Source organism: Schistocerca gregaria, chromosome 5 (genome assembly GCF_023897955.1).
Source record: "Schistocerca gregaria isolate iqSchGreg1 chromosome 5, iqSchGreg1.2, whole genome shotgun sequence".
Lineage (NCBI taxonomy): Eukaryota > Metazoa > Arthropoda > Insecta > Orthoptera > Acrididae > Schistocerca > Schistocerca gregaria.
The window spans coordinates 131,807,058-131,822,549 of NC_064924.1; the positions used below are offsets into that span (position 1 = coordinate 131,807,058).

The following is a 15,492-nucleotide window of genomic DNA, read 5'->3' on the forward strand; positions in this document are numbered from 1 at the left end:
GAACACAAGGGTAAAGGCAGAGAGATTCGAGACCGCATGCAGGCTACCACCAACCACTCACAACTGAACAGGAAAAAAAGGGAAGTGGCACTTGTAACCTTCGCCACAAAGCGTGGATGTAGACTAAGTTATAATTTCACTTGTGTCCAAATGTGCCAATTATACGAGGGTTATCCAGAAAGTAAGCTCCGATCGGTCACAAAATGGACACCACAGTGAAAACCTGATGAAACTTTGCACAGATGTGTTGGGCAGTGTCTCTAGTATGACCATCGACTGCATCAAGATGCTCTTTTCAGTTGTGTGCGCAATATGAGCGAGTAAATGTGCCCAGAACAACGATGTCTCCCATCAAGTAGGAGGTCCCGCTGAGAGGCTTCGCCTTAAGGAATGCAGCCCACCTAACACAACTGCCACGCACTTCCTTCTTCATAGCAACTCTCAGCCCCACTCCGCAGGGGCAGTGAAGACACTCCTGCAGCCTTTTCGATGGGAAGTGTTTGATCACGCACAACACAGCCCTAATTGACTCGTCCTGAGTATCATCTCTGTTCACATGAAACACTGGATACGAAGACAACACTTGGGCACATGTTACGCGTTATAGACCGGCGTAGAGAATTATCAGAAAGGACAGGCAGCTGCCTTCCATGACGATGATGTTGCAAATTTGGTATAACGCTCCTACAAATGTCTAGGTTGGAGCGGCGATTATGTTGAGAAGTATCTGGAAAGTGTAGAACACTCTTGCAAATAGAATGATTCTGATTTTCACTGTGGTTTCCATTTAGCGGCCGATCTGAACTTAGTTTCTGGACAACCCTCGTATTTTTGTACATATTATTACATTCCAGTTTGTACTGAAGATTATAAATGTGATATCTGCCCACATCACAAAAAATTATTCACGTTATTTTACAAAGATTAGGCAAAGACTTTATTGAGTAATAATAAGTAGCGTAAGATGACAATAAGAATAAGATCAGGTATGTATATAATGGAATTGTAGTGCATCGGTTTGCATACTAGTCAGATTTATCGTGTTCTACAATATATGCGTCTTGGTCTGTTACACTACAAGCGCCTGATTTTCTTCTTGTCGCCTTTGAAAAAGAAGTCCTCATTTGCTGTAATAAAAGTTTCTACACAGCTGGAAATTTCTTGATGTAAAGGTAATATTGTAGTAATTTTAAAACAATGAAAGAATGCCATTTACTTCTAATTTTCTGAACTTAAATACTGCAGATATATTCCTGTATAGACACTTCTATGAGCAATGTATTGACACATATGACGTGGCAAATAAGTGCTAAATACAACCCCAGTGAAACAGAATTACACGCATAATTCGGAATGTTTCTCTACCAGATCATATTGGAGCCAGACTTTCAGTACAACATTTTTGTAAGACTTCTTCATGTGTTAAGATCTCTTCAGACTGGCGTAAATCCGGCAACTGTTTCATAAAATTTTTTATTGTTAGGGCCAGCAGCATGATATCTGTCAGATAATGTCTATTAGAAAGATGCACCAGACTAGTTGTTTAGTTGTTTCTAATCATTAACCCTCACTAACGACAAACTGTTTCGGAATTTATCGCCATTTTCAAGTACGTCTAGAACAATGTGACCTCCATATTACGCCGAGGGGTAAACCTGTCAAACTGTTGTCAAACCATACGAGGTGCATTCAAGTTCTAAGCCCTCCGATTTTTTTCTAATTAACTACTCACCCCAAATCGATGAAACTGGCGTTATTTCTCGACGTAATTCCCCTGCAGACGTACACATTTTTCACAACGCTGACGCCATGATTCCATGGCAGCGGCGAAGGCTTCTTTAGGAGTCTGTTTTGACCACTGGAAAATCGCTGAGGCAATAGCAGCACGGCTGGTAAATGTGCGGCCATGGAGAGTGTCTTTCATTGTTGGAAGAAGCCAAAAGTCACTAGGAGCCAGATCAGGTGAGTAGGGAGCATGAGGAATCACTTCAAAGTTGTTATCTCGAAGAAACTGTTGCGTAACGTTAGCTCGATGTGCGGGCGCGTTGTCTTGGTGAAACAGCACACGCGCAGCCCTTCCCGGACGTTTTTGTTGCAGTGCAGGAAGGAATTTGTTCTTCAAAACATTTTCGTACAATGCACCTGTTACCGTAGTGCCCTTTGGAACGCAACGGGTAAGGATTACGCCCTCGCTATCCCAGGACATGGACACCATCATTTTTTCAGCACTGGTGGTTACCAGAAATTTTTGGTGGCGGTGAATCTGTGTGCTTCCATTGAGCTGACTGGCGCTTTGTTTCTGGATTGAGAAATGGCATCTACGTCTCATCCATTGTCACAACCGATGAAAAGAAAGTTCCATTCATACTGTCGTGGTGCGTCAACATTGCTTGGCAACATGCCACACGGGCAGCCATGTGGTCGTGCGTCTGCATTCGTGGCACCCACCTGGATGACACTTCTCGCATTTTCAGGTCGTCATGCAGGATTGTGTGCACAGAACCCACAGAAATGCCAACTCTGGAGACGATCTGTTCAACAGTCATTTGGCGATCCCCCAAAACAATTCTCGCCACTTTCTCGAACATGTCCCGAGACCGGCTTGTGCAAGCCCGAGGTTGTTTCGGTTTGTTGTCACACGATGTTCTGCCTTCATTGAACTGTCGCACCCACGAACGCACTTTCGACACATCCATAACTCCATCACCACGTGTCTCCTTCAACTGTTGATGAATTTCAATTGGTTTCACACCACGCAAATTCAGAAAACGAATGATGGCACACTGTTCAAGTAAGGAAAACGTCGCCATTTTAAGTATTTAAAACAGTTCTCATTCTCGCCGCTGGCGGTAAAATGCCATCTGCCATACGGTGCTGCCATCTCTGGGACGTATTGACAATGAAAGCGGCCTCATTTTAAAACAATGCGCATGTTTCTATCTCTTTCCAGTCCGGAGAAAAAAAATCGGAGGCCTTAGAACTTGAATGCACCTCGTAATTAACTTATTATTTTTACTATAGTTACGTCATTTACCATCTAATCAAAACAACCCGATGCAGCTGACTAACGACATAATATGGAAGTCACATCATTCTAGATGTACTTGACAATGACGAATAATCCCGAAATAGTTTGTTGTTCTAATAAATAGCGTAAAATTACCATGTCAATATAATTGGACGTAGTATAATGTTGTTGCTCATAGAAACGAACACGAAACAGAACACCGACTCAGTTATTCCTGATAGCTTTCTCTAGTAAATATACTAAAGTGCTGGAAAATGGCGAATAGAATGATTCTGTAAAATATTTCGTTAATGACTGCAGCCACTCCTTCGCATCTGCTTCTCCGTGGTTGTTCAAAAAATGTTGAAATGTGTGTGAGATCTTATGAGACTTGACTGCTAAGGTCATCAGTCCCTAAGCTTACACACTACATAACCTAAATTATCCTAAGCACAAACACACACACCCATGCCCGAGGGAGGACTCGAACCTCCGCCGGGATCAGCCGCACAGTCCATGACTGCAGCGCCCTAGACCGCTCGGCTAATCCCGCGCGGCTCCGAAGTTTTTCATGGAGCCAATAACGCTAACTATTATTCGTCTTTGGAACAGAATTTTTGTTATTCTTTTCAACCATACGTGTTTCACCTAATTGTACTAGGAAACTTCACTGTTATTCTTATGAATGAAAGAAATAATTGTATACTTTTCAATTGGAGACACTTTTAGCTTCCTTAAATATTCGCCCTATTGACAAGTGGGCCCTTGCGATTTTTCACTTACTTTCGTGCTTACTATGGTTTATGCGAGTCTAATAACTTCTTTTGCTAATGCCTGAGTCCGGCATGTTGCGCAGGGTCGGCATGGTTAAATCAGATTTGGCATGCTTAATTTTGAGGGGTGGTCGGATGGCCTTCCTGCCGCCACACCATACCCCCCCCCGAGACGGAAGCAGTGTACCCCAGCAGTCTGCGTCTAGTGTAAACCATGATGTAGTGCGAACGTGTTTCAAATATCTGCGAGGCGTGTAACTGAGGTGGTACGTGGGGACCAGCCCGGTATTCACCTAGGGAGATGTGGAAAACTGTCTAAAACCACATCCAGGCTGGTCGGCACACCGGCCCACGTCGTTAATTCTCCGGCAGGATTCGACCTAGGGCCGGCGCTCCTACGCGAGTCCAGGAAGCAACGCATTTGCGCTCTCGGCAAACCTGGCGGATCGTTACGTGAGTCTAATGACTGTTAGTAAGTAATTCATGACAAGCAAAAAACACCGTTAAGATTCCAGTCAAGTGCCTGTCACAACGTTATGGAAAATACAATGAAATGAATACCCCTAGCTGCATACAGGCGTTGATATAAATCGACGGGGACAGTTGAAAAAGTGTGCCCCGACCGGGACTCGAACCCGGGATCTCCTGATTACATGGGAGACGATCTATCCATCTGAACCACCGAGGACACAGAGGATAGTGCGACTGCAGGGACTTATCTCTGGCACGCCTCCCGTGAGGCCCACATTCATAACTTATTTTCCTGCACTATATACACTCCTGGAAATTGAAATAAGAACACCATGAATTCATTGTCCCAGGAAGGGGAAACTTTATTGACACATTCCTGTGGTCAGATACATCACATGATCACACTGACAGAACCACAGGCACATAGACACAGGCAACAGAGCATGCACAATGTGGGCACTAGTACAGTGTATATCCACCTTTCGCAGCAATGCAGGCTGCTATTCTCCCATGGAGACGATCGTAGAGATGCTGGATGTAGTCCTGTGGAACGGCTTGCCATGCCATTTCCACCTGGCGCCTCAGTTGGACCAGCGTTCGTGCTGGACGTGAAGACCGCGTGAGACGACGCTTCATCCAGTCCCAAACATGCTCAAAGGGGGACAGATCCGGAGATCTTGCTGGCCAGGGTAGTTGACTTACACCTTCTAGAACACGTTGGGTGGCACGGGATACATGCGGACGTGCATTGTCCTGTTGGAACAGCAAGTTCCCTTGCCGGTCTAGGAATGGTAGAACGATGGGTTCGATGACGGTTTGGATGTACCGTGCACTATTCAGTGTCCCCTCGACAATCACCAGAGGTGTACGGATAGTGTAGGAGATCGCTCCCCACACCATGATGCCGGGTGTTGGCCCTGAGTGCCTCGGTTGTATGCAGTCCTGATTGTGGCGCTCACCTGCACGGCGCCAAACACGCATACGACCATCATTGGCACCAAGGCAGAAGCGACTCTCATCGCTGAAGACGACACGTCTCCATTCGTCCCTCCATTCACGCCTGTTGCGACACCACTGGAGGCGGGCTGCACGATGTTGGGGCGTGAGCGGAAGACGGCCTAACGGTGTGCGGGACCGTAGCCCAGCTTCATGGAGACGGTTGCGAATGGTCCTCGCCGATACCCCAGGAGCAACAGTGTCCCTAATTTGCTGGGAAGTGGCGGTGCGGTCCCCTACGGCACTGCGTAGGATCCTACGGTCTTGGCGTGCATCCGTGCGTCGCTGCGGTCCGGTCCCAGGTCGACGGGCACGTGCACCTTCCGCCGACCACTGGCGACAACATCGATGTACTGTGGAGACCTCACGCCCCACGTGTTGAGCAATTTGGCGTACCGTCCACCCGGCCTCCCGCATGCCCACTATACGCCCTCGCTCAAATTCCGTCAACTGCACGTACGGTTCACGTCCACGCTGTCGCGGCATGCTACCAGTGTTAAAGACTGCGATGGAGCTCCGTATGCCACGGCAAACTGGCTGACACTGACGGCGGCGATGCACAAATGCTGCGCAGCTAGCGCCATTCGCCGGCCAACACCGCGGTTCCTGGTGTGTCCGCTGTGCCGTGCGTGTGATCATTGCTTGTACAGCCCTCTCGCAGTGTCCGGAGCAAGTATGATGGGTCTGACACACCGGTGTCAATGTGTTCTTTTTTCCATTTCCAGGAGTGTAATTAGTGCCCCAATCCATTATACTCATTACTCGCGGCTTTTTGCCGATTCCCGTAAGAGTTCGGCCACCGTTTGTGCATCCACACAGATTATACTTACACTGAAGGGCCAAAGAAACTGGTATAGGCATCCGTATTGAAATACAGAGCTATGTAAACAGGCAGAACAAGGCGCTGTGGTCGGCAAGAACTATATAAGACAACTAGTGTCTGGTGCAGTTGTTAGATCGGTTACTGCTGCTGCAAGAGTTTCGTGACTCTGAACGTGGCGTTACAGTCTGCGCTCGAGCATTGGGACACAGCATCGCCGAGGTAGCGATGAAATGGGCATTTTCGCGCACGAGCGTTTTATGACTGTACCGTGGACATCAGGAATGCGCCAAAAACATCAAATCTCCGACATCGCTGCGGCCGGAAAGAGATCCGGGACCAACGACGACTGAAGAGATTCGTTCAACGTGACAGAAATGCAACGCTTCTGCAAATTTCAATGTTGGACCATCAACAAGTGTCAGCGTGCGAACCATTCAAAGAAACATCATTGATATGGGCTTTCGGAGCCGAAGGTCCAAGCTCGTCAACATCGACACTGGACTGTTGAAGACGGGAAACATGTTGCGTCATCGGACCAGTCTCGTTTGCAATTGTATCGAGCGGATGGCCGTGTACGGGTATGGAGACAACGTCATGAAGCCATGGACTTTGCATGTCAGCACGGGACTGTTAAAACTTGTGGAGGCTCTGTACTGCTATGGAGCGTGTGCAGTTGGAGTGATATGGGACCCCTGATACGTCTAGATACGACTCTGACAGGTGACACGCAGGTAAGCATCCTGTCTGATCACCTGCATCCATTCGTGTCCATTGTGAATTCCGACGGTCTTGGGCAATTCCAGCAGGACAATGCGACACCCCATACGTCCAGAGTTGCTACAGAGTGGCTCCAGTGGCTCCAGGAACATTCTTCTGACCTTAAACACTTCCGCTGGCAACCAAACTCCCCAGATATGAGATGCCTTGCAACGTCCTCTTAAGAAGAGACCTCCAACACCTCTTACTCTTACGGATTTATTGACAGCCCTGTAGAATTCAGTGTCAGTTCCCTCTGGCAGTACTTCAGACATGATTCGAGTCCACGACACGTCGTGTTGCGGCACTTCTGTGTGCTCGTGGTGACCCTACACGATATTAGGCAGGTGTACCACTTTCTTTGGCTCTTCGGTGTACAATACAACAATTAATTAGAAGCTGCTGTGGCCTTCGCAAAACATTACCACTTGTAAAATGGGGAATGGACTTCATGAAAAAATCTAAATAATGGAATCTATGTGTAACCTAATTTATCATAGTATCTTTTGGGCGCTTTGTTGTTAGCTCATCAGTTTTTTGTGTGTTTCAGAACCCGGTTGCTACAGCCTTTGAAATATTTTGGATAATATTCGAACCGGTGCTGTTTGGAATAACAGGTACCCAGATAAAATTTGAGGAATTAACAGGAAACCTCGTTTCACTGTGCGTTGCCTGTATCATCACAGCTATGGTGGTGAGTACACATTTCAGCCACATTTAGTATTTAAGTGTCTATGTAACAAAACAGTGACAGAATACTCTCATCTGGCAAGTAAGAACAGAAGATATCACACAGGAGACACGAGTCCGTGGTTTCGGAAGCAGGGATGATTTCATCAACTGTCTCGGCTATCGGAAGAACAGGTTGGAGCAAAAGAAACTTTGCCGGAATTACTTAAGCAAGTTTTACAGGACATCGAGTCAAGAGGGACACTATAGGAAAATATGAGAGGGAAGTCAGCAGTGAAAGTCAGCAACAGACATTACGCTCACATCTGCCAGTTACAGAGTGCACAGACAACAAGTCATAAACAAGAAAAATTAAGGCTGAAAACAAACCATAAAAGTAAGTAATGATGAAACACACAGCTCCAGTTGCTACAGCTGATCCACCTAACCAGTTTTTTAAATGTTCAGAATCGTTGTTAGGAAACAGCAGAGAATGGCAGGCTGAATAAGAAAATAGAAAAAAGTACAGGTTGCGTAAAACCACTCAAATGTATAAGAAGAAATTTCTTTACATAATCTGTAAACATAAAAATGTCAAAAGCCATATTATGATGATACAGGTGTAAAGAAACTGTAGGTTGTATCTGTATGTTAAGGAAATGGAAAAAAAATGTTGCAAACCAGAACCGAGTATGATTTAACTATGCCAATGATTATTTGAAGAGAAAAAAGTTACAATATAAACTCAGATATCTATCATAATTACGCTTGTGACAGTGGTGTAAGAGGAACGGATGCGCAGGTTAATTTACTGCTGATTTATGTCATCAGTCCTCTGACTGGCTTGGTACGGCACCCACTATTCCCCCTGTTACGTCAGTCTTTATATCTCAAAATAGCTCTTACATCCAGTGTCCTGAACTATATGTTACGCATATCCCAGTCTTCCTGTTTCTCTACAAGTTTTGCCTAATGTGGCTCCTTCCAGAAAGTGATACGTGTATTTAAGTTTGGATGAAATAGATCCTGTGGTTTAGGGGGAGATGAGGAACATACTTACATTTTTATAATGTGCATGGGTGAGAAGTCTGTCTGTATTACTCAACCGCTGAAACGATCAATCACCCGATCCCAGTTGCAGGCTGTCTAAGTAACAGACTCCAAGCGCAACAAAAATTTGGTTTTCAGTATTTAAAATAGTAATTGACTGAATTTTCTGTCATAATCGACTCATTAAGAGATGTAATCTTACGTTAAAGGGATAACACAATGAGTCAAGTATTTAAGTCAGGAAGTTTGTTCGATACGTCTTGGTGCAGTGTAAGTCACAGCGCGCAATTTCTCCGAAATCTTTGAGAACACTTAACGGCTTTCGTCAACAAAAGTCTTTTCGAAGCTATTCCTCGCTGACACCCTCCACAAAACAATGAAACGAAAAAACTGTCGTTTATTACATTTTTGCTGTTCATGCACCAAAACCTCAGCATCAGGAATGACATTTTAATTTATTACTTTTTTTCTGTTATTCCATTCGCAACCCGTGTTGAAGACAGTATCCAAAAATACTACTAAGTGTACCGGCAAGTTATATAATTGCATGGCACATAGTTCAGGATATATGACGTCATAAACATTCAGATGTTTGAAAAACTAACTTTCCTTAAAATGAGGTGGAAATTATCAAGACCACACTCATCTAGTATTTGAAGTTGTTTTGCGCAGGCGACTTGGACTTCTTAAATAATCGACATTGGAGGAGTTAGTGGTCCCCCCATGCTCCAGAATAGGCCAAGTGTCCCTCGTCTACTTACTACTCCCTCCTCCGTCTCTTCCGCTCTTGCGTGCGCCTGTGATCTACAGTACTGTGCAGTAAGAATGTAATTTAACTAGGGTGCTTCATTAAGTCTAGTGTTTATTTTTTCCATCTGGAGTTGTGGTCTCTTTGTGGTTTCAGTAACTATAATCTGATTATTGTGTTCCAATAGTTCCATTAACTGAATAGAGTGCAGCTAAGGGCTATGTCATTTCGCGATAAGTACAGGACTGCACATACCAGTTCGTTGTAATTAAAGTATAGCTACTTAAAGGGGTCCAGTGTCGGTTGTAATTATCATATAGCAGACACGCTGATGCCTTAATGCGAAACCAATATACTCTGAAAACAAGTTAGTTCCTACTTTGGCCACCGAATACGGATCTGGTGCTGTAGAGCATCTGGTCTACGACTCGAGCGCTCATACTGAGCAAATTATGTAAGTGGCTGTTAAAAATAAAATCATCATATGCCTTTCTCACTTGTTCGAAATTTTTTGCCTATGTTCCATTTGTAATCCATTACGTGTTGAAATATTTCTGTATGGCTTTCTTGTATTCGCAGCGCCAGGTTTGCACCTGATGGCCAAATTGGAACTAATCTTTTCCAGCATAAATCGGTTCTGCATGACAATATGTACCAAGTTGCGCTGCTGTATGATACTGACAGCCGACAATGGACCTTCATGAGTAGCTGCACTTTCATTATAATCACCCAGTACACGTCTTGTGAAAATTCACTGAGTGTCCTAAAGACAATTTTTATTCATATTCTTGTAGCTTCTGCATTTAGGTGAAAGTTACAGTATATACTAGGAAAAAATATAAGCACTGACTTGGAAATAGACACACACACACGAAACAAAGAAGTATCAGTAAGGAATCTATTGTTAATACGTATTTTCTTCCTGTACTTTCATTCTATTTGATCCAGTGTGTGGATAAAGTTTTCTAGCTTAAGAGCGTCAGTACACTGTGCCCAGTTTTCTGTAAGTCCATGGAAACCATAACAAAATTAATATTTGATTGATTTCAGCATCTCTGAAATTTTTTCTTTGCGTTTGTAAGCTATGTGTAAAAATAATTTATGTTTTGGAAAGAGTAACTTCTTAGACAGAGGTAGGAACTAGTTACTCAAGTGTTCTGGACTGTGTGTAACACTACAATGATGCGACATGTTCATTATAAAAATTTGGATTGAATGAGTCTTAGCTTTATATGTAAAGTGTTATGAAGTATGACAGCGTTAATAAATTTAGTTTTGTTTTGGAATGAGTTCGTAAAAGTCGACCAGAAAGAAATGACATTCTGTTTAAAAAGTATTTCTTTCTGCTTTTTAGGTACGAATACTGGCAACAATGTTGTTGGGAATTGGCAGTAGACTAAACCTCAAGGAAAAAATTTTTGTATCTTTATCCTGGATGGCGAAGGCTGCTGGTCAGGTATGTATATTACCAAAACTACATCAAAAGTTACATAAAACACAGTATGTTAACTGTATTAGAAATAGAGTGTTTAAATCCACAAAACCATCCAATAGAAATTATATTCTCACCATACTGTTCCGTCGATTCAGCAAATCCTCTGAGTCTTCTTCACTCTCACGGAGGACAGCAGTATCATCTGTAAATCGTATCACTGATACCTTCTCGCCCTGAACCTTCAATCCACTCTTGAATCTTCTTTTCTTTCTGCAGTTGCTTTTTCGGTGTACAGCCTGAACATTACGGATGAAAGACTGCATCCCTGTCTTAGGCCCTGCTGAATTCGAGCACTTCGTTCTTGGTCTTCTTTTCTTACTGTTCCAACTTGGTTCTTGTAGACATTAAATATTATCCGGCTTTCCCAGTAGTTTATTCCTGTTAATCTCAGAATTTCAAACATTTTGCTAAATTTTACGTCATCGAACGCTTGTTACAGGTCAGCAAATCCTACGAACAAGGCTTGACTCTTTGCACAAGTCTTCCATTCTTAATCGCAACGTCGGAACTGCTCCTCCGGTGTCCTTACCTTGCCAAAAACCAAACTGAGTGTCGTAACTCCATCTTCTGGTGGAGTGTGGGACTATGGCTGTTCAATGTTCAATAAAAACAATACCAATCGCCGTTATATAGGTTTATTTCTAGGCAACCAGTTTCGACATTACACTACATCATCTTCAGGCCAAAACTGCTCCAATCCAGTGACCTTTGTGTTACAAATATAGCAGTGAGTTGCTGACTGTTGTCCAACGAACACGCATGCCCGTAATAGCTGTTACGAGATCAGTTAAAGGCACTGATTTATTTGTAACACGAAGGTTACTGGATTGGAGCAGTTTTGGATGAAGATGACGTAGTGTAACGTCGAAACTGGTTGCCTAGAAATAAACCTACATAACAGCTATTGGCATTGTTTTTATTGAAAACTGATGGTCATCTAACAGACCATCAATTTTCTTTTACATTTTTCTACATATCATTCTTTCGAGCAGGTTGGACGCATGAGCAGTCAAGTTCATTGCGCGATAGTTCCCACACTCATATGCCCTTGCTATCTTCCGGATTGTGTGCATGATATTTTTGCGAAAGTCTGACAGTACGGGAGTCGCACAAAAATATGGAAACAGCGCCAGAAACGAATGATAGCAATAAATGCAGCTGCTAGCGAAGCCGGCAGGTGTTGTTGTTGGTTTTGACCGCGAATGAACACCTGTGTTTTATCCTCAATACATGGCAAGAGTCAGTCGTTGTCGGAAAATTGTTTTGTGAACCTGTGAGTGCCTTATGTTGGAGCTAAGTAAATTCGAACGCGAGGAGATTTTTGGTACTTTTATGGAGGGTGATTCCGTAACGACAGTAGCCGAAGCGTTTGACGTTTCAAGAGGCTTAGTATTAAAGACTTATATCGCATGCAGAGAAGGCGGATAAACATCTTCCACTACGTTGCAACGTGGACTGAGTTGTGTGTTGGGTGATTGTGAAAGAGGTCATTGATGAGGATTCTGACAAAAAATGGGAGGATGACAGCTGCAAAAGTCACTGCAGAACTGAATGTCACTCTCCCGATCACTGTCAGCACCAAAACAATGAGAAGGGAGATCCATAGGTTGGGAACTGGAAGGCGAGCTGGAATTCCAAAACTGCTTATCAGTGATGCCAGTAACAGGAAAAAAGTAGTGTTGAAATAATAAAACGTGGAGTATGGAGCAATGGAAGAATGACGTTTGGTCGTATGAGTCTTGTTTCATATTGTTTCCAACATCTGGCTAAGCTCACATCTCAAGAGTGAAATATGGCGGGCGTTCGGTGATGATTTGGGCAGTCATATCATGGTATTCCACGAATCCCTTGTTTACTGTGCAAGGTCGCACTACTGCCGTGGGTTATGTGACCATTTTGGCTGATCCGGTCCATCCCATGGTACAGTGTTTGTTCCACAGTGTTGATGTTCTCTTCCAAGACGACAACACCCCAGTCCACCCAACTCATCGTCGAGAACTGGTTTTATGACCAAGAGAATGCATTTTTGCATCTGTCCCGGCCACCACGCTCGCCAGATCTCAATGTTATTGTACCTTTGGGGTCTACCTTGGAGGGAACCGTGCGTGATCACTTTCTACCTCCAGCATCGTTGCCTGAATTATCTACTCTATTGCAGGAAAAATGGTATAAGACGCCCTTGAAAACCGCACAGGACAGGTATTTATCCATTCTCGGACGACAAAAAATGGTATAAGAAGCCCTTGAAAACTGCACAGTACAGGTATTTATCCATTCTCGGACGACAAAAATCTGTTTTGAATGCCTACACTGTATTAAACGGGTAATCTTTTGTGATTAACTTCTCATGGTTGGGATTCACAGTCACACAATATTTCTTAAAAGACATCATAGTAGTCGTTGACTGTATAAAAGATTTATTATTACGATTGCAATTTCGGCCTTATGATCATTTTCAAGTAACACTGCAAAAGTTACCTAAACACAAAAAATACGAAAGTGAAGCACACAGTGTATACACAAGATTAAACAAACATTTCATTAAGATAGTAGTGCACTTACAAAAATTGGTGAGAAATGTACATTACTTACATTCTGTCAGAATATACGATTATCTGCGATAAGTACAAAAATGTTCAAAAAATATGTGTGAAAACATATGGGACTTAACTGGTAAGGTCATCAGTCCCTATGACATGAGTACACGTTATCGTCAGAATGCAGCATTTTGACTGTGAAAGTCCCACAAGATCCAAAGAGTACGACACTTATTACATCGTAATATGTTGTTAAATATGTACTAAACTGTCAATGTTACCGTCGTTCTAATAATCTATCACACATACGAGCTCAGGTGAACTGACAACATGTGGAGTTATGTCCGTTGGCGCGAAAATACATTTACTAAAGATACTGCCTGTGCACGTAGCAAAGATAGTGCGCACCAAGGATACAACTTATAAGCTTTTATCGTAAGGTCTTTTCATCTGTCGACATCATACAGCTTTCTAAATAGTGATATGATTGTAAGGGCAGTAGGATAGGATGAGAATATTTATTTATAACATAACATAACAAACATACGCATACAAAGTATTAATCAGAGGTATGTCTTCATCTCATTTACGAACACTTAAGTCAGTGTATTATCCTCTTTTATGTTATAAATAAATATTCCCATCCTATCCTACTGCCCGTTACAATCATAGCACTATTCACAAAGCCGTATGATGTCGACAGATGAAAAGATTTTACGATACAAAACTTATAAGTTGTATCCTTGGTGTGCACTATCTTTGCTACGCCAACGGACTTAGCTCCACATGTTGTCAGTGCACCTGAGCTTGTGTGTGTGATAGATTATTAGAACGATGGTAACATTGACAGTTCAGTACATATTTAACAACATATTAGATGTAATATGTGTCGTACTCATCGGATCTTGTGGGACTCTCACAGCCAAAAGGTTGCATTTTGACGACGACTAATATTTTGTGTTTTTGGTGCTTCTGTATTTTTGTCCAACCCCTGTACGCCTCCAGACCCGCAGAGTGTACACACCAACTTGAACAGTCCCTTGGTTGACACTTCCCCTTCGATTTCAGAAATTGCAATGGAGTTCTGCCTTACTTAATCACAATTCCATTTGGATATTCAACGAATGGGGACTTGAAAGTTTTTATCAGTTTGTTGCCTGCGAATGTGCCTGTGAAGTATCTACCATTTCACTACAGTTGAGGTATCGTCAATCCTCATTTTTGTTAATTGATGAATCCACTCATTTTGTTCACTGTAGACCTCGCATTATTTATTCTACCTGTTTTAAAAAGATTAAAGTTGAATATGCTTCTTATTTCCTTCCACAGGCCGCACTGTGTTCACAAGCACTTCTCAAGGCAAAGGGTCCCGGAGGCTCAGAAGAGGAGGTTCGCTATGGCAAGTTGACTGAGCTCTTGTGCGTGCTGTCCATCGTAATTGCAGCACCACTGTGTGCCATCAGCATCATCGTCTCTGGCCCTCATCTTCTGAAGAAGATGGACACACCACCTCCAGAAACCTGGAGTAAGAGTGCACGGCCTTCAATAATGATTATGTCAATAGCTGAAAGTGAAGAGGCACCACGTCCAGAAACGTGGAGTAAGAGTGCTAGGCCGTCAATAATGATTGTGCCTATAGCTGAAAATGAAGGAGAGCAACAAGAAGAAGGGAAAGTTAGGAAGAGGGTGTCAATAGACAGCAATGCTACATCTGTGACCTAGAGGTTGAACGTATACCCAAACGAGAGAGAGAGAGAGAGAGAGAGAGAGAGAGAGAGAGAGGGATGATATGCCTCTTAGAAGTTCTGGTGGAGAACATTCTGTCTCTATCATACATTCAAATATCACTGGAAAATCTTTTTACATCTGTGGATATCAAAATTCGAAAAGTACATCTAAAATGTGATACGTACAACAATTTCAGTTATCAGTATTAACTAGTAATTTCACTTTGATTTTGTAATAAAGCTGTATGTATTTGTTAAGAAGCGCGATGAATGATGTACAATTACGCAATCTAACAGTTTCACAGAAAGAAACAGATATCAGCATCATCGTGAACAAAGAACTGTGATGGAACAAGGACCCGTCTGCATGTTTTGTGGGAATAACACATTGCTTACTTATTTTGAATTTTACAAGCGAACTCTGCATACATTAAATATTC

The 15,492-nt window shown here is 43.0% G+C and overlaps 1 protein-coding gene across 1 annotated transcript in view; it reads left to right on the forward strand.

Annotated features, from left to right (window-relative positions):
- Positions 1–15,047, forward strand: part of LOC126273259 (sodium/hydrogen exchanger 9B2-like) — a 113,048-nt gene extending 98,001 nt beyond the window's left edge. The window contains exons 9-11 of the mRNA XM_049976804.1: positions 7,377–7,520; positions 10,648–10,749; positions 14,655–15,047. Of these exons, the coding sequence (XP_049832761.1) occupies positions 7,377–7,520; positions 10,648–10,749; positions 14,655–15,047 (639 nt within the window). The remainder of the gene's footprint in view (positions 1–7,376; positions 7,521–10,647; positions 10,750–14,654) is intronic.
- Positions 15,048–15,492: the final 445 nt, after the last annotated feature.